Source organism: Trachymyrmex cornetzi, unplaced genomic scaffold (genome assembly GCF_001594075.2).
Source record: "Trachymyrmex cornetzi isolate Tcor2-1 unplaced genomic scaffold, Tcor1.1 scaffold637, whole genome shotgun sequence".
Taxonomy (NCBI): domain Eukaryota; kingdom Metazoa; phylum Arthropoda; class Insecta; order Hymenoptera; family Formicidae; genus Trachymyrmex; species Trachymyrmex cornetzi.
In genome coordinates this window covers 870,202-890,281 of record NW_017299956.1, presented here as the reverse complement: position 1 = coordinate 890,281, position 20,080 = coordinate 870,202, and the positions used below count along the sequence as shown (strand labels likewise).

Below are 20,080 nucleotides of genomic sequence, written 5' to 3'. Positions count from 1 at the left end.
AGCTGACGGTTTCCATGCGTGCAACACTCTTGACGCCTCTCTTACGCACAAAGGCAAAGTTTCCTAGGATTTCGTCGTGGATAACTTATATCTTATCAAACAAGCTGACCTCCGACCTCTGCGCAAACAGAGAAAGCATCAGGAGACCTTTAACATCCGATCCTCTCCCTCTTCGTTCGATCATTCGTCGGCCAGCCAGTAACGGAAATACTTATTTAGTCGCACGCAGTGAACGCCGCACGATCTCTCGACTCTCTCTCCACCTCCACCTTCGTCTCCAATCAAGCCGCCGATTCGCACCCCGGTTTATCATCCGGGTGGTGTTATCGCGAGTATTTTCACCGCGGGAGAAAGAGCCCAGCCACCGCGGCAACGACAGATCTCGGTAGATACACCTCCGTATAATTTAAGATCAATCCAAGTGAAACTTATCAAAAGTGACGAGAGACCCTGTAAGAAGAAAGAAAGAGATTTAAGAAGAATACAGTGTGTTATTGATGTAATTAAAAATCGTTTATCGGGAAAGTTACTTTTTCCAGTGACAACTCTTTGGTACTGATTGATCTACAGGATTTACAAATTAAATCGGTGAAATAACGACACATGTTTTGATAGTTTCGCATCGAGGGATGAAGACCGCGCGGTAGAAGCACTTGATCTCGGAAGGTTTCGCAAATTCTGGAAGCGATAAGGATTGTTCCCGGAAACTATGACTACTAAGGCAATACTATTTCTTGCGCTCGCGTGCGCAGTAACTGCTGTGCGAGGAGGTAATTATCGACAATTTCCGGTACTAACATAAATTGCGGTGTGTATATATTTATTGCGACATCCGGTGTTTCATTAATTTATGTGTAATCGTTATCGAGCGGCAGTGCATTTTGCGTAGGAAAATGATCTCCAAGTAAATCTAATCATATTAGATGCGTGAGACTTCTTACTGTTGAATTATTTGAAATTAACGATAAATGACGAAGGCGTTATAATATTGTGATTTAATAAGTCTAAAAATGTATAGTTCAAAAATATATTAACAATATCTTTTTTAAACGGATGATTCACTTTTTAATATACGCTATATTATTTAAATTTATGTCTTATTACTGAAATCTATTCATTAAAAAATTTTAAATTTTTTAAATGTAATTTATATCGTCCAGCCTTAATATGATCAATATGTTATTTTTCGAATAGAATTTAGTATATAGAAGATAATTAACATAGTGTATACGATATAGTGTAATGTAGTATAATATAATGAATATATGCGCCAGATGTTTCACACGTGTGACATTTTTTACGATATTTTTTCCTCGCAGAGATTACCAAGGACCACCCAACGCTATGCGGCCGAACAAAATGCAAGAGTAGGTAACATTTTTATGTAGATACACTAGCACGATCCGACACTCAGCTATCGTATTTCTAGGCTTAAGTTACAATCTCTGAAAGTCGTTATCCCACGCCGTATCGTTAAATAAATGAAGATCCGTTTCATATTTTAGTGATTCATTCATTTTTTTTTTTTGTAAATCATTAGAACAGCATTTTTTAATATTACATTTTTATGCTTCTTCTTTATATACCCGAATATTATTAATTTCAAAGAACAATAACTCATTTTGTATTTTAATCTGCAAACCGATTATTTAGAGTAAATAAATGTGTAGATAATATCTTGTTCATTGCTACGCACAAAGCCAACTTTTTAATATAATTGAAAATAGTTTATCTCAAATAATAATTTGTCAATTAATTTAGCGAACTTATCGCAAACTATTTCTTTTATACATACATATTTCTATTTTTCTTTCTTTTTTGTTGTTTAAATGTGAATTAATTGCGATAAGTATGAAGACACATGTCAACTACTCAATTATTATATTTTTATCGTAGTACGTGCGTCGAGGTGAAGGATACTGACGTTTATTTTTCAATCGCGTACTTGCATTGCGTAGATAAGAGAATACGAGGAAATGATAATTATTGAGAAAACAAATTATTGATAGATGCAGTAGAAATATATTTTCGAAGCTTAATCGTTTTACTAATGTCAGTTATAATAAATGTTATTCTCATTGACTAATTATCTCGTTGAAATATTAATAATATTTATTTTGTCATAATATTCTTACCTCCATTTTTAATAATGTTACATTTCTATTAATCGGATAGGAAATGTTCTATCTATGTGTTTTTTGAAGTAAAAAATCATGATGCTTACACAGGTTTGGAAAATAGAGATATGCAAAATTTCATTCTTTTCTCTGTTTTCTTTGTAAAAATATCAATTTCAAATTATTTAAGAAATCTGTCGTTATAGAATAATACGCGCGTAAAATGGAAAAAAAACATCCTATATATATTAACTCTTTGTCAATAATTTAAAATTTTTATCCTTTTCTAAATCTTTGAAATTTTGTGCATATTTTTGTATTCTGGACTGTTTAAAAATCTAAAAAAGAATTTTACGTACTTGAGGAAGCTTTAAGAACAAATTTTTATTATCAAAAGTATTGGATTGTATTTTATATATTTTCTATATCTATTAGAATTTAGAATCGAAAAATCGACTGTCTTTAAAATTCAATATTGCTAGTGAAGATTAAGTTTAACAATATTATGTCGCGTGATGTTAACTATTTAGATCTATTCTTTTTATGAATGTCCACTTCTAATTCTTAGAGCTAAAAAAAGATAAAAAATAAGTTAAACCAAGATTAAAGTTATAGACAACGTATCTACATTGCATTGATAGAAACGGGCATTACCTAAAATTCTTTAATTTAACTAAAAAACAAATTTTAATTTTATCTCGATTTTTTTTAGTTCCGTCGGAGAAAAAATTCAAATACCACGAAGATATCCACTACATATATACATATTCTGTGGATGTAAGCACAAATCTGGGCTATCACCCGTTGTCATCCAGTCATTCAAGGAATGATTCAGCTCTACACGTTGACGCTACTCTGTCCGTACACTTCAACAGCCCCTGCGAGGGCACTCTAAGAATTCTGAATGCCAGCATCAGCCACGATCGTAGCACATACAATCCCGAATTTCCGGATCGCGCTGGTTCCGAGTTCAAGGCCAACCTCGAGCGCCACGAGTTGAGGTTTACCTTCGATGATGGGTTGATCCACGAGTTATGCCCAGATCAACGTGAATTGGCCTGGGTGTTGAATATTAAGCGGGGCATCTTGTCGATGTTGCAAAATAGCATGCGACGCTTCGACGTAGACCATCACGGCGATGAGGTGGATGTTCACGGTATCTGCGACACTCACTACCGCCTGTACGAGGCCAAAAAAACCAGTCTGATTGTGAAGAAGAGCAAGTACCTGGCTGACTGTCGAAACGGCCCCAAATATTTCTCTATCGTGCAGGCGAATCCCTATAGAAGTCCGCGAAAGCAACATCGTCAGCACGGATTGTTCAATTCACGTAGCGATTGCGAAATCACGATCGATCATAATGTCTATGAAAGAGTAGTCTGTAATGAAGTGCGAATACTACAGCCTCTTTCCAATGGTGATAAAGCTGGCGCCAAGACCGAGTCTCGGACGGTCCTTCAGCTGGTTCAAGAAACAACGGAAACGAGTTCTATTTACGGATTCGAAGAGAATGAAGATAATGATGACGAAGGTAGAGACGAGGATAACTTCGTGCAAGGTGTATCTCGTGTCAAGAGAACCACGTTATTATACGACCACGCAAAAACTCTGAAAACTATGCACGGTGAGCTGCGGACTTCCAGAGACTTGCTAAAGAACATGTGCAGGCTTGGGGGCATCGATGAGTTGCAGCAGAGATTTTCCGAAATATTCACTAATTTCATTCATTCAGCTCGTTTCCTGGATTATCCTTCACTATCACAGCTGTTCAGCAGAGCCGATAGCATTTGCAAAAACGGGAAGTATGTAACTATTGTTTTTGGATATAACGTTTTTCTGATTAATAAAAAATGGAAATATTAATAATTAAAAAGTAAAATTAAAAATTGTAACAAATTTATTTTGTTTAATATAATTTGCTAATATTTTAACTTAACTACATCCATTTATTTTTCTTCTCTTATTCAATAGGAAGCACATTATAGCGGCATTACCGTATTTAAGTAGCAATGCCGCAGTGAATGTGATGAATGATTTGATAATGAAGAAATACGTCAATCAGGCGATCATCAACGATTGGATTGTCACTTTTGCCTTGTTTCCACAACCGGATCACGGCACCATTAAAGCTCTTTCAAAGCTATTAGACTTCCAGCATCAAATTCCTCATGTCCAATTTATTCTCAGTTATTCCACCATCATTCATACGTATTGTAAAAACTATGATCCGGATTGTATTGATTTGAAAGAGGTAAACGTGCTTCTGTCGCATCTTCAAGAGAAAATTTCGCAAGGTTGCGAACCCAGTTTTCATTCTTCTATTACGACGAAAGAAGTAAGACATTTATAGATTTTTTTTCTCTATTTGTAGTAAAATAAAAAACATATATAAAAACGAGTGAGAAATGAGAAAACAACATTTTTAATATAATTACAGACGCTGGAAGCTTTGAAAGCGATAGGCAATATGGGACTCGAAACGAAAGATTTGCGAAAAGAACTGAAGAAATGTATAGACAATACTGGTGGATTCTTACCTATGGAAGTTCGCGTTGCTGCCATTGATGCTCACCGTAGACTGCCGTCTTGCGAAGAAACTCGAGATGAATTCTTCCTCAATTATTACCGTAACATGACGTTGGATACAGAAATCCGTATTGCCTCTTATTTACAAGTGATGAGTTGTCCTGATTACAATGTTATCAAGACTATCAAGCACGCTCTCAAAGTAGAAGAAGTCAACCAAGGTTCGTTGTACTTCATTTATTATACTCACCATTAAACAGTTTAAACGTATAAATTTGTATCACAATATTTTGTATCATAAGTTTTTCTCTATATTTTTAGTTGGTTCTTTCGTCTGGAGTCACTTAACAAATCTCTACAATTCTGCCTCGCCTACCAGAGTCGAGATCCAAAGTCTGCTGACGGATCGGGACATCGGCAACAAATTTAACAATGACATTAGAAAATTTTCGCGTAATTACGAGAACTCCTTCTTCTCCGAGGAGTACAATATCGGCATGAGTTATCAGACGAATCTGATTTTCTCGCCTAAATCATATGTACCACGCTCGCTTACCTTCAATGTGACCACCGATCTCCTCGGACAGTCTGTGAATCTGTTCGAAATCACAGCGCGAATGGAGGGTCTGGAATATTACGCGGAAAATCTCTTCGGTCCGGATGGCATTTACAGTAATGAACGAATTTCAAATCATATCCACAATTTTCTCAGACGTTTCAGATCGGCATCAGAGAATGAGAATTATTGGGATGGCGTGAAACGGTTACCTAATGTTATTGATAACAATTTTGATAATCCGAAAATAAGTTTCGGTTACAAGGTAATAAAATAAGAAAAGTAAATAAAATAAGAAATAATTGAATGATAATAATATTACGGTACCTTGTTTATTATGAAAGGTATTCGGGAACGAGTTGATGTTTACGATGTTGGACGGCGACAAGGAAGTGAGGGCTGCACTAGCGAATTTCAATCCCTGGCAGAGGATAAAACAGTTCCTCGCTATGCAGGAGATCCTCTACGAGAGGACTGGAATGTTCTTAGATTCTTCTTATGTAGTACCGATGGGATCTGGTTTGCCAATTCGTTTGGATCTTGCTGGTTCTGCGGCTAGCTATTTTAAGATCTCAAAAATGCTTAATGATGCTCGACTCTCTGATAATGAATTTCAACTCACTGCCAATATCGCTTCCAGGTTCGTACTCTTCCTGTATGCATGTGTATATATATATATGTATGTATATATGTATTTTAGTGTATATGTACATATATACCTACTAAAATAAATATATATTACTAACGTAAAAAAATATATCTTCTCTTGCGATAGATACATACACACACACACACACACACACACACACACACACACACACACACACACACACACATGTATAGGAACTTTTATTTATATTTCTTGAACTTTGAATTTATTACGAAATAACTTTTCTTAACAGTTCCTATACGTATGTGTGCATGTATCTATCGCAAGAGAAGATATATTTTTTTACGTTAGTAATATATATTTATTTTAGTTTTGTATAATATTTTTAGTCTTTACATATGTAATAAATTTTAATTTTTTATCTTTATTTTATTTGATAGGATAATATTTTTTTAGGAAAATAATTTTAGTTTTATTTTACGTTATTCTCTCTTCGTTCCCTTCATCATTAGTTTTATATAAGTATCACATATTTTTATTCTGTTTTTTTACAGTATCAGTGTCGATATGATGAGCACAATGACAGTGGATGCTTTTTACAAATCCGCTGGGCTTAAACTACGAACAAATCTTTACACTTCCGGAAATATGCAGCTTCATCTGAATCTAAATAACACCCGTTTAGTGCACGTGAGTCTGGGCTTACCGAATCGCAAGATTGAAATGTTTTCGTTAGTCTCGGACGTTGCTTTTATCAAAAGTAATGGTGGCGAGGTGCAGGAAAAACCATTGGGTATCCTAATAGCCGATCAAAATCAGAAAAACTTGCGACATCTTGCTATACCCAAGAATATCGTCAGCAACACTACTTGCAGCTGGGCCGCCTTAGATAGACTGATCGGTTTAAAAATGTGCACTGATTATCAATTTACAAACGTGACAAAAGATCCCAATGCACCCTATTTCGTTTTAAATGGTCTTACGCTGTTCAAGGTCTCGTTGATTAAAGCTGATCCAACCGCCAAAAATTATGTGTTAGAATATAGCTGGAACAAGACTAAGGTATAATCAAAGCTACACATAACTTTTTATATGATACCTAGGTGTAATTTCTTTGTTTTCGATAATAATTATGATAATTAAATAACGATGTTTAATGAGAATTATAATAAAATCTTGATTCTCTGAATATTAACATATGAGGCGATAGATGTTTTTCAAATTTTCTATTAATTTTCTTCCAGGAATACAGCACGTTTAAATTAATGTTCGACACGCCTGGCTCGCAGGTGAATAGAGAGATAAGCGCTGTTATCACCTTTGACATAATAAATAATAACATTACTGCTCTAATTCATTCGGCTGGCAATTCTCTAATTGCTAAAGGTTAGTGTTTTCTGAATGCGTATCTAGTTTTCTCAAATAATGATAAACGAAGGTATTATAGTAATGTCTGTATATTTTCAGGTACATATAAACGTTCCGAAGATGAGACTTTTATAGATATTGGTTTTGATATTAATGGCACAAAGCACTTAGATGCTAATCTGGGTTACTCAAGAAAGAAGTTCAATCATGGTTATACCTATCATCCAACAGCTCATCTAATTATCAATAGTGAACGCGTAGCTGCCATTTTAGGTATTTTGTTACGTACAATTGTATTAATAATTAAGCAATTGAGTTTTATGCATATTGTTAATTAACTTTTTCAGAAAAATAATTTAATTTTGCTTCTTACTTATCTTTAAACTTTTCAAAATCTAATTAGTTATTATATTGATATATAATAGTATACTATATACATGTAATCATATACTTAAAAAAAATACTAAAAAGTTAAGAGATACTTGAAATTTGAAATCACCAGGTGTCATTAGAAATGCACAGAAGAACAATATTTCCCAGTTCGATATAGACCTGACCTTCCAAACGAAGCGAGTTTGGAGCAAATTGGTCGGTTACATTGTTAGGCGAAATATCAGCTTGGCCGGCGATTTTCAGCTGGATTATCAGATGCAACATATGCCGAGAAAGGAAACCCTCCACTTGGAGGTTTCGCTGTCTAATCGCTCCTCAAAGACATTAACGTATAAGGCCGCTGAAATGAAGTTACATTCCACCGCCTATCCACAACTCAACGCTGTAATAAGCGCTTGGTACCAGCAAGCTCTTGGCCATTTGGAGCTCCATGCCGAAGTAAATTCCAATCCGCACCTTAAGGACGATCGGCATAAACTCACGGCGCAGCTCGTTATCTCCTATTCGAAGATGTACTTCCAGAATCAAGGCACGAAGGTGACCGCGTTGATAGCCGTTACTAAACCCATCCAGAACTTGGACCTCAAGATGGGAGTTAATCACTATGTCCTTGGTCCCGAATCAAAGACTAGCTTGCTCATAGGATACGCACCAGGTAAGATACAAAGTTCACAATTGTTTACAAATGTAAGCGAGATCTTTTTGGCCATAAGAAAAAATTCAGAAATCCTATATTTGCAGGCAAGGAGATTAGTCTGATCGTCAATGTTATTATGCCGCGCGGTTTATTATTTTCTATGGAAGGTCATACAAACCTGACAATTCCGAATTTCAATTCAATGGTAATCAACGCGCGTATCAACGAGCGCTCGAGAAACGAGTACGACTTGGAGTTCTCCGGAACATGGTTCAGTGGTCATAATATGACCGCACGTGGTGCTTATTCTGATCGATCATCTGCCGTTATCGTCAATCATCACATGAAAATGATCTTCAAATCGCCAAGCTTTATCACTCCAATTCTACTCAACTGTAATTTATATCAGGACCATAGCGATCTCAAAATCAGTCTGTATGCCGAACAGCTGGACTATGATAAGTACGCTTTTGTGCTGAATCATACGATGCTGTCGGCGACCAATTTAATGTCTTATGTAGAAGCGAGATACCGTGGCAACGTATACTCGGCGATGACAAACATCGATACTACGCGAGAAATTCGTGTAGAGCTACATCTGGATAAATGGCGTGACGTGCATCTGACTCTGAGTGGTATCAACGAGCAGGATCGGCATGAGTTTGCGGCAGAAATCAAGTGGGATGCTAATAGAGATCCTGCCTTGAAGCTGAGTACGATGTTGCAGTTGAACAGGGTGTATCTGATAGACGTAAGTTCTCCCGGAATAAAACGAAGCGCGTTGGTAATGTTGACCTATCCGGGTCGACTAATAACCGGCTCTTGTGATTTGATCGTACGTAGTCCACACAGTTATTTGGTAGATATTATTCTGGACTGGGGTTCGGAAAACACGATTAAGGCATCGATTGGCGCGGACTATGTCGTGCAACCGGAAATAACAACTGTTAAATTGGAATCGCAACTGTTGACGCCTTTTGAAAACTGGAAGAAGACTGCCTTGAACGCAAAGTAAGAATGCATGTGATATATGAATTATTTTATGTAATAAAATATATTTAAAATTATATAATTACTAAATATTTTTAATGATTATCAAATATTAATTATTTTATGCGTCAATAAAATATTTAAAATGCTATTATAGATTAATAGTTAAAAATGTAACATTAGTTTTTATTATAATAATGAAAATATTATTATTAATTCTAGCTAAATATTATAAAAAATATTTTTGTTCACAGATATCTACAACTGCCAAACAAGATTCTAGCAAGCAGTAGTGCTCATTGGAAGGACTCTCAGCACGTGATAGCAGAGATCTACGCCAGTGCAAACGAATACAAAGATCTGAAAGAGTGGACAGCAAACTGCGGTTTGATCAGTACCGTCCACTCCAACTCAGCAGTGACCATGAATATCACCCACAAAGTACTACGCTCGCAAACGACGGATACACACGTGTTGATTAAGTATAATCCTGACAAGATAATTGATGCGCGTAGTATTTGGCACTTGGACAAGCAATCGGATGACGTGTTTAATTTAACTGGAAATCTACATTTGCATTCGCCTCTGGCGAACTATCGGAACAGCGAACTCAAATGCCAGCTGCGTCTTATGACCAACTGGAAGTTCTTTGGCGCAGCCAATCTTGACCTGGATAAACGTAAATACACTAGTCAATTAATCGGCGATCTCATACATTGGAAGGAATCCAAAGTGGAGTTTAACGTTACCACGCCACTGGAGAAGTTTGCTTTTGTTCGTGGTAGATTCGGTCTGTCGGAGAGCAACCATCACGTAGTGGCAGAAGTGGTCACACCGAACGGTCCTCTAGGCGTTGAGGGATTGTGTCAAATCTTTACCGCCGCTTATGACTTCAACATCAAACTTATGGTAGCGACGCCAATCGAAGTGCTGCAGAAAGCATTGATGGTGGCCAAGCTAAATAGGCGTGAGGCTGACTTTAGGATCGGTTATAATAACATCACAGCGGGTTTCCTCGGCACTTGGCATTATCACAACATCACCGATTTCGATTACAGCTACATAGTACTCACGCCTCTCGAAGGTTTTCAAGAGTGCGGCGTGATCACAAAACTGGTCGTAACGCACACAGAACGTGAGCGTATGTTGAACGTAGATACAGAGTTTTCAGTGAGATTGGCGGAACTTAAACTTGGTATCATGGCTAAGGGTGGACCGAAACCACCACCTGTTAAAATTCCTCCGTTAAAACAGGGGATTATAAGATCCATGATAAACGATTCCGAATTGTCTGAAGAGGAGGAAGAAGAGGAAGAGGACGAAGAAGATGAGGATAGTCTCTATTGGCGAGGAGAATTGCAGGTAATTGTAATTCGAATAATCGAACTATAATTCAAAAATGAAACTTGATTACAAAAATTGAATTTTAAGAACTTAACATTTAAATTATAAATATCATTAATTAAAAATTGAAATATTAATTTATAGATATATTTAAGGAAAATTAACATAAATGTTAAAAAAAATACATATTTATTCTTTCAACAGAAATATAATTATTAATTTAATACTACTTAAATATACGATAATGCATATATTTATTTATTTGCAGCTATGGCTTGCAATAATCCCGGATATATTGGCAGAGCTAGATATCGATACTGAAGATTATACCTATAAGATACTAGGCATAATACAAATACCACCCGAAAAAATTGTCATAGAGGACAGCTTTACCATGGAAGATGTTTTTCATATAAAAAACGATCTACATGTTGATCTAACGTTCGGTAAAATTAGAGAGATAACGTCCTTATATGCCTTTATCGTCGATATGGAGAATCTCACTTACCTCATGGACATGAACTTAAACATCAGAAAAAATACTACATGGTTTGAGGTAATATTTTTAATTTGATATTATTTTTATAATAATAATTAATAGAATAAACTCTAACGAGGAAGAAAAGAAAGTCTATTAAACACTTAAAATTTTATACAGACTGGATTTCATGGCAATTATACGTATAAGGTCAATAGGAACAATCGAAAGGTTGTTACACATTTGGTGAAATTTGACATAAAGACTCCTTTAGAAATTTTCAAAACCTTCAACACTAACGCGATCATAGAGATCCAAGGCAATCTATACAAGGGTATACTTACAATTCATGGAGACCAATTGTTTTTGGATATACTCGGAAATATAAAGGTGAGTTTTACACGCTTTTTTTTAAATTTACGAATAAATATTGCAGACATTCAAATTAAAAAATTCTACTTTTTTTCGCGTAGTTGGAGCAGGCTTTATTGGACGTGATGGTTTCGGTTCTGATTGATTCACCTGTTATAAAAATACCGAAAATTACGGTTGTCGCGAAAAAGGATTTCGCTGGAAAGAGAAAGCAAGTTCAGTTCAACGCAAGGATGGAACATCCTATATCCAAACAAGTAAAGTACCGATATTTATTTTTAATTTGATTAAAATACGAGTATAACAATTATCTTTTATTAATTATTATAGTTTATTTGATTTTTATAGAAATATAATATTATTAATTAAACAGAATTAAATTAAAATCCAAATCTTTATTTTCTAGATATCTTTTGAATCCGCCTGGCAAGTAGATGAATATCTCATAAAAGCTTCCGCAAAATTAGAAAGCTGGATAAAAGCTCTAGAATCATTGGAGACCGACATCCTTTATAGCAACGCAATTAGCGTAAACAATACTGCCAAGTTAAATGTGCATGTAACGCATCTCGGTGATCAAAAGTATCAACTGATTGGAAACATAAACAACGGCAAGATCGACAGCGATCTACACACGCCGCTGTCAGAAAGACCTCATTTCCAATTTCACGGTGACTTAAGACAAATCAACGAATCGTTGTACGATATCAGGGGAGAGTTAAGGAACGATTTACAAGCGAAATCTTACGACGTCAGCACTGTCATTTTTGTGCAAAATAATATTGTCGATTCAATAGATATAAAGGCCGAGCCGAAAAGCGCGAATACCAATCGATTTATTTTTAAACTAAAAAGGAAAAAATATGGTCTCCTACTGGATGTGGATGGCGGATCGTTCAATGGTACCCTCGACGCAAACGTGCTTAACAATCTGAATTGGGATGTGAGAGTTCGCACAGATATTCAAAAAGCTAATGAAATAGATGTTTATCAATTAAACACCTTTATGAATGTGCAAGTAAATGGCAATACCACTCTATATATTCTTGCGGAGACACCCTGGAATGACAGCAGGATCCTGACGGTGAAAGGTAATATGATGCTGACTAACACGAGCGGCGACGTCCGATTGGATCATCGAATGAATAATGATCGATATCATGCAACTGCAAAATGGAAATTGATCTACATGGAGGACATGCTTCTGAAATTGATTACCGGATTTGACACCATGAACCTGGGCAAAAAGGAATTGTCCACTCATGTATTCATTAAAAACCCTGGTCGGTTATACAGGAACATTGATGTAGGTTTCGATCTGGATATCGATAAAAAGCTGTGGGAATTTGAGACAAACGCGACTATTGGTTTTCGCAATCAGGAGAACATTGACGCGGTGTTTGTCGTAAAATTGCCACCTCCAAACAATGATGATCATCGATTCCTGATCAGCTATCACACTAATAAAAATAACAAGGAAGTACAAGTTATTTCTTATGTGGTGGGCTACAACACAGTTCGAACTCATAAAAATTATGCTTCGGACGGATCGGTTTGTATCTCTGATATTAATAAACAATAAAATTAATCCGTAATAACACAAACTTGAATAAGTTAAATGTAAAATTTTAGATTCGAACGGCTACGCGTGACATTAACGGTCACTTCCGACTGACTTGGGGATTGTCGCCCATGCAATCCATCAACAACCTCTTCAACGTCACTTTTGACAAGAACGAGATAGATCTCAAATATTCACTCTATACACCTTTCGTTTCGCAAGAAGAAACGATCGTACTTCTCTTCAATTATAATACTAATTCCGAACAATATTTGATCAACGCTGATCTTTTTTATCCGTCAAGACGGCAAGTTGGAACTGCAAAGATATCTTACGAAAGTCTGATGAACGTTAATGGAACCGTTAACACTTCAATATCTATGCAGCATTTGTCATACGTTGGATGTAATTTTGTTATACTTACTACCTTGTAAGTACATAATTTATATAATAGAAGAAATTACAGCGAAAAAAAAATTGTCTTGTCGCATAATGTTCTAAAAATCAAAACTTGTTTATTATACTAATTATCAAGAATTTTACAATACTTTCAAAAATTGTATTTGCTACACAAACGTGGTGTTCTAAGACATATTAGAAATATTATTTGCATAATTTATAAAATAAAAGAATATTTCTTTTATTTTTTAAATTTCTTCTTTTTTATACAGGAAACAGAATAAAAGATTCTTCGAGTTCTTTTGGCCTAATAATACGGGTTTATTGAATTCCGATTACAATTACCACAGCGAGCGATTGGATTCGAATCTGGAAGGCGTTTTGCACATAGAAGTTCCTCTGAATGCTCGTCACATCGGCATTCTGCATTATGGTTACAAGAAACGTCCACAAGTCACCAATGGCCACTCTACCTTAATGTACAATAATCAAAAGGTGCTACAGGTTCAATATAATTCAAAGAGTGAGTCTCGAGCCGGTTTCGACAAAGATCGCATGCAGATGACGGTGGAGAATATTTACAAACCTATAGGTATCATTTACGTGAACCAGTATGAGTACAGTGGTGGAAACGAAGGTACCAACTATCCCACTGTCGAGTTCAAACAGGTGAATATTTATCGACTAGATAACAGCTCGGCGTTCAACATCGCCGGTGAATCTAGAATCCGAACTACTCACACCGGTCAGAACATCCATCTGAAAGCGATGCACTTAAACAAAACACTCCAGTTAAAGACAGACTATGAGGTTTTATCCGGCGAGTTTGATCACAACGCTTGGTTGAGCTTAGCTGAAGACGCGTGGGTTTCTTACCATGTGAATATTCTGAATAAAACTACCGAAGACATGGACAATCAGTTTCTTAATCTCAGTATCTGTTATCCACGACGAAACTTCACTCTAGGCGGATCCTATAGAATCACTAGCGACGAGGTGAACTCTGAAGCGAATTTACAATGGGAACGTGATAATGAGAAGTCGAGGAGCATTGGTGCAATTTTTGATTGGATGAATATCACCGACACATCGATGAAGAGTCAACAGCAAGCTATGTTAACCTTTTATCATCCAACTTTCGAGAAGAACGTTACTTTAAAGGGTGTATTAATGAGAAAAGACCACAGGGATTTGCTGAATGTCGCTTTCACTGCAAATTATTCCAATAACGAAAATAAATTATTAACATTGTCCGCATTGTTGAGAGACGAGAGTGATGAATTGAACAAAAAGTATGCCTACAAGATAGCCGGCACACAAACCAGCACTAAATTAAATCTTGATATCGAGGGATTTATCTATAGACAAGAATTTATATTACTTGAAACGGTGAATCACGCTCGGTACGCGCGCGGTTACATGCCGAGTGAAATTGGAGAATTAATTAGTCGAATCGACCGGAGATCGAAGGAAATAATTTATCGACGAGTAAACAATAACGAGGTCAAATATTTCGCGATCGGTTATTATCCTTCGCCTTCTCAATACATTATAAATGGTAGCGTTATCAATACACCGGAACTTAACGCCACCGGCATTTTCTTCTTGGACTCGGATGAGAAACTCACTTGGATGATGGTGAATTATACACCCGGTAATTAATAATATATAAAAAATGTTAAATAAACGAAATATTAATATAAAAATTAATAAGGTAATTGATAAAATAAGTATATTAAAAATATTAAGAAATTGGAAATTTAAAAATATGTGTATATAATATTCTTTGTTTTGTTCTATAGTTTATAAAAAGCTTACATATTTAAAATAAATTTTATAGATTTTTTGTCCGTATATCTTTATGTTATTATAGATTTTTTAATTGTTTTTATTTTCTATTTTCAATATTTTTTTCTTTATAGATGCAACAGTGAGCTTAAGAATGCACGGCAGTATTCCGGACGCTAGAAACGCCATATTTAATGTTTGGAGAACCTACGTCGATGATTTAACAATTTCTGACGTTGCTTTCTACCTAAAGATGAATCACTCAAGGCTCGTTACTTCAACTTTGCGATGGCGGCCGGAACTTAAAAGCGATGTTATTGTAAGATAAATTTATACATATTAGACATCCACTTACTGTAATTTTGATATAATTAATAGTGATTATGTTGCAATTGTTGATAGACTACTGTAAAAACGACATTCAATGAAATGTGCGAAAGCGTGAATAACGATATTGATTATTGGAAGCATTATATAAAGAGCGAAGTAAGAAGTGCTATTATGGATGTATGGGAGGATGCTCAAGAGGACATTTCGGGATTCCTTGACGATTGGAAGTATGTAATGAAAATCTTATTTAATATCTATAACATAAAATCAGATATGTAACAAAAGATTAAAAGATAAATGATAATATGATGAAATATAGATGATATAAATTAAGTAATATATATTATATATAATGCAAAAAAATATTAAGATAAACAAGATATTAAAATATGGAGTAATTATCTATATTGTGTGAATTTATATTTATACAATTTTCTTTTTCTCTGTTTTTTTTCAGTGATTTGAAAATTCTCGAGCGTGACTTTGAAGATCTCAAGATATATCTAAACAATTCCTATAACGCGAATGATTTTTACATTAAGGATATCATCGGTTTCGGTATATTCATCATCGACGAACTGTCTCTGCGAAGTCACATTGAATCCCTTCCTAATATTCTAAATGAAATTTGGGAGATAATGGGCGAATCTGGAGAAGCTTTACGAAATTCGTTGCTCTGGTTGATTGAGACTATCAAGAATGCTTATCATAAGGTGTCCGAGATTATAGCCGCTGTATTGAGAGGCGATTCATTGTCGCAAGTAGCGAATATAATTGAGAAGCTGATCGAAAAGTACGATATATTTGTCAAGGATCTGCATGTATCCTTTATTAAATATATCGAAAATTTGTGGAACACGATTTTCTCATCCATCTCAGAACAATGGTATCACTTTTTGAAATTAATGGAACCTCTGTTTATTCGTTTTCTTCATTATGTTGAGACGCTCCTTTGGAAAGCAAGCAAAGAAATGTTGGACTTCTTGTACGATCGTAAAAAAGAGATCATCACATCGCCGTACTTTGATCGCTTCACTAATTTTACTCATGACGTCGATAAGGTCTACCGCGACATCAAGGCAAACGATATCGTGACCAACATGCACAAATATTCAGGCTTGATAATACAATTCGTAAAAGAGCGCTACTTCGCCTTCGTGCCATTCGGCAAGGAACTTAAGGATGTCGTGGATGAGATCGCGTTAGAACTGAAAGAGCTCCGGAAACTGCCGTCGGTTAACTATTCTATGGAGAAACTCGAGCAATTATATGAAAGAATTAGCTATTTCTGCGAGTACTTTGAAGTCAAGTTCAGAATAGAAGGTTTCATTCGATTGGTGCACTCCAAGATGATGGACATTGGTCAAACGGCGCTGGAAGCCGAGAGTCGTTACAGGGAGGCCAAAACCATGTTCATCTTCGATCCTAATGAAGGCTTGATGTGCCTGGAGCAAAAACTACCCATGTCTTGGCACGCTTTTAATCAAACGCCCGAGTTCCACGAAATACCGGAGATCAGAGCGATCGCTGACTTCAAGACATATTTTGTCACCTCAAACACTACTTTCTGGAGTCTTTACTATCAATACAAGCCATACTCGGAGTTGTCAAACTGGTTACCGCCGTTCAAAGGTTCGTTTCGCACAAAAATTTAAAAATAATTTAACAATAATTGAGCTTAGTTTAATATCGGATTGATCGAATTTTAATCAAATACATCGAAAATAATAAATTTAACAATTTGTATCATTTCAGCGCAAGCCATGATTATTGGTTCCCAGCATTATATTACTTTCGATGGACGTTACTTTGAATTTGCGGGAAACTGTACCTACTTGTTAGCGAAGGATTTTGTACGCGACACTTTCACGGTTTTGGTGAAATATGATCAACAAGACGAGGAAATTACCCACAAGATTATAGTGTTAATCGGAAGCAATGCTATCGAATTGGACCTCTTCAACGATGTCAGTATATAACTTAGTTCATGTTAAAAATTAAATTAAAATTTCAATCACTTTTGACTAGTAAAAAATTATGACTACATTACTTTAAAAAAAACCGTTTCAAACGCTAGTATAGATTTTTCAGAGGAAATTTATGAAAGCAAAAATAAAATTTATAAGATCTAAAAAAAAGTTAAAAAAAAGAATTTTTTAAATAGTGTTTTCAAAATAGTTTGTTAAAGAAAATAAAATATCCAACGATAGATAATTTATCATTATATTTTAATAATAAATGATAGTTATATTAAATGTTGTGTTATTCAGACAATGAAGCTGATCTCCCAGAAATCAGCAGACATCACAAGTAACCTGCAGCTACCGATTGAATTAGACAACGACACATATGTTTATCAAGTGGAGAATGTAGTGATGGTAGAACGCAAACACAATCAATTTCGACTCGAATGTAATCTCAAGTTCAACGTATGCACCTTGGAATTATCAGGTTGGTATTACGGGAAGACAGCCGGTCTTCTTGGCACAATGAGTAATGAACAGTTTGACGACACCCTGGGATCGAACAAGTTACTCCTAAAGGATCTCGGCAGCTTCGCTCATAGCTGGTCCATCGACGAAAACTGCGCCGATACGACAAATCACGCCAGCAAGATTCAACAGCAGGATAGTCCGGTAGCCACGTTCTGCGACGAGCTGTTCGTGAACAAGAGCTCGGAATTCAGCGTCTGTTTTGGCGTGATCGATCCAACCGAATACGTCGATATGTGCCTAAGTAGCCTGACCGAGACCGAAGTGTGCACAGTGGCGATGTCATACATGCAGATGTGTATGTTCCGCGACACTTATCTGCGAATACCCGACCGATGTACCACATGTACCATGATGGACGGCAGCCAAGTGGCCGAGGGTCGTTTTAAGCGGTTGCAGGACGACAGAGTGCCGCGATCAGCCGACGTGGTGTTCATCGTCGAGGCGAAGAGCTGCAATCGCGACATAAAGATGAATAGCAGCATGGAGCTGTTGATCACGCAGCTCAGTAAGGAGTTGAACGATCAAGGTCTCACGGGCAACCGATGGTCCTTGGTAGTATTCGGTGGTGACGGAGTGCATGACAAACCCAGAAGTATCATCCTTGACGGGCAGATCTTTACAAAGAATATACCGCGCTTTGTCGATTACTTCGACTATGTGCCAATCGGCAGCGGCAGTCAGGACATCTTCGCCGCAATCGGTTTTGCCTCGCGGCTTGTCTTTAGAGCCGGCGTGTCGAAGACCTTCATACTAGTACCATGCTCGCATTGTGAATCAGAGAATCAAACGGTAATCCTAACTCTTCAATTTTATGAGATTTAGGCCCGGTTGCACTAACGTTACTTTGACTTTAAGCGAGGCTTAAAACTCTCTCTTTAAAGACCAAAAGAGAGAGGAAGAGATAGAGTTTTAAGTCTCGCTTAAAGTCAAAGTAATGTTGGTGCAATCGGATCTTAAATGTAATTATTGAAGTATTATCTAATTAATCATTCGCTTCAGCTGGAATATTCCGTGTTACACCAAGTACTACTGGAGCACGACATCACTTTGCATATATTGATGGATGGCGACTTCCAATTCGAGAAGGAGAAAATCAGCAAGATTTTCTATGGTTTAGATGCGGCCAAGTCATACACGAAGAAGGATTCCCGTGTTTTGATTGGCGACGTAGATCTGAGGAGACAGGTCAAGCTCTCTAAGAATGTGCTGGGTTATTGTACGCCACTATCTCTAGAGACGAACGGCACGATATTTAGCGGAGACAAGTTACGTCTTGAAAAGTCGGCTTCGATCAAAAAGTTTGCAAGCGTCTTTTCGAAGAGGATCGCTCTCACAGCCGAGCCGAACAAATGTCAGTTCTGCGAGTGCACCGCTGATAATAACGGCGTCACGCAGATGGAATGTATGCCGTGTATATATCCGACACCCGTGCATGTGAATTACGTGAGTGTACGTATCATACGCTCTATTTACTCTATTAGGCTGCGTTCGAGGAGTGCGCTATCAACACTATTGTGTTATTCTTTTCTCTATCTTTATCGTTTATTAGGTATAAAATGAGAATAACGCAACATTGCTGATAGTATGCTTCCTGAATGTAGCCTTAGAAGCGTCAAATAAAAAGTTTGAAGAGATACTACAAAAATTTAAAAGATATTTCTGTAAGCACTTGTCATCATTTAGAATATGTCTAATTGAATGATCTCTTTATTGTATTGCAGGAGACTTTTAATCTCAACGAGTCACTCTCGATGATGCCGCCGTTGGACGATATAGATTATGGCCAAATCGATATAGAGAACGACTGAAATAAAATTAAGGAAATCCATACATTCCGTAGATAGGATGTTAGATAATTCGCTGATATATACAGGGTGTTTGGAAATTACCGCCAAATGTTTCGTGCGTGGGTAGAACAGACTATACTGAGTCGAAAAGTCCTGTACTATTTTGCGGTGTCAGCAATAGTTAACGAGATATTAAGTACTAAAAATTGCAAAATAATGGTCTTGAATAATTTTTTACTCAAATACTATCAACTTTATAGAAAAACTGCAAGAAACAAAAATCATTTATTTTCTTCTCATAAAGTTCTGAGAATTTTTTCAGAATTTTT

At 36.3% G+C, this 20,080-nt stretch overlaps 1 protein-coding gene across 2 annotated transcripts; it reads left to right on the top strand.

Annotated features, from left to right (window-relative positions):
- Positions 1–206: 206 nt before the first annotated feature.
- Apoltp (Apolipoprotein lipid transfer particle) lies at positions 207–19,879 on the top strand. Of its 2 annotated transcripts, XM_018516395.1 has the most exons (27): positions 207–385; positions 616–770; positions 1,320–1,367; positions 2,830–3,919; positions 4,089–4,452; positions 4,555–4,864; positions 4,965–5,464; positions 5,544–5,839; positions 6,364–6,871; positions 7,054–7,195; positions 7,277–7,450; positions 7,680–8,225; positions 8,312–9,218; positions 9,452–10,559; positions 10,810–11,097; positions 11,200–11,409; positions 11,493–11,648; positions 11,798–12,943; positions 13,024–13,382; positions 13,624–15,005; positions 15,274–15,458; positions 15,542–15,696; positions 15,927–17,101; positions 17,225–17,436; positions 17,740–18,753; positions 18,964–19,413; positions 19,686–19,772. In XM_018516395.1, the coding sequence occupies exons 2-27, from the start codon at positions 710–712 to the stop codon at positions 19,770–19,772; spliced, it is 12,873 nt and encodes a 4,290-aa protein (XP_018371897.1). In that variant the 5' UTR covers positions 207–385; positions 616–709. The 2 variants fall into 2 exon arrangements, with proteins under 2 accessions (XP_018371897.1, XP_018371898.1); XM_018516396.1 differs by lacking the exon at positions 207–385 and having other exon boundaries at positions 710–770; positions 19,686–19,879.
- The last annotated feature ends 201 nt before the right edge of the window (positions 19,880–20,080 follow it).

What these genes read in the sequence shown, in the direction of transcription:
- Apoltp (XM_018516396.1), top strand. Translation starts at nt 710, where the DNA reads ATGACTACTAAGGCAATACTATTTCTTGCGCTCGCGTGCGCAGTAACT. An exon ending in CTTCTATTACGACGAAAGAA is followed by an intron (nt 4,453 to 4,554) that starts GTAAGACATTTA and finishes ATATAATTACAG; the next exon opens with ACGCTGGAAGCTTTGAAAGC. An exon ending in GGATTCCTTGACGATTGGAA is followed by an intron (nt 15,697 to 15,926) that starts GTATGTAATGAA and finishes GTTTTTTTTCAG; the next exon opens with TGATTTGAAAATTCTCGAGC.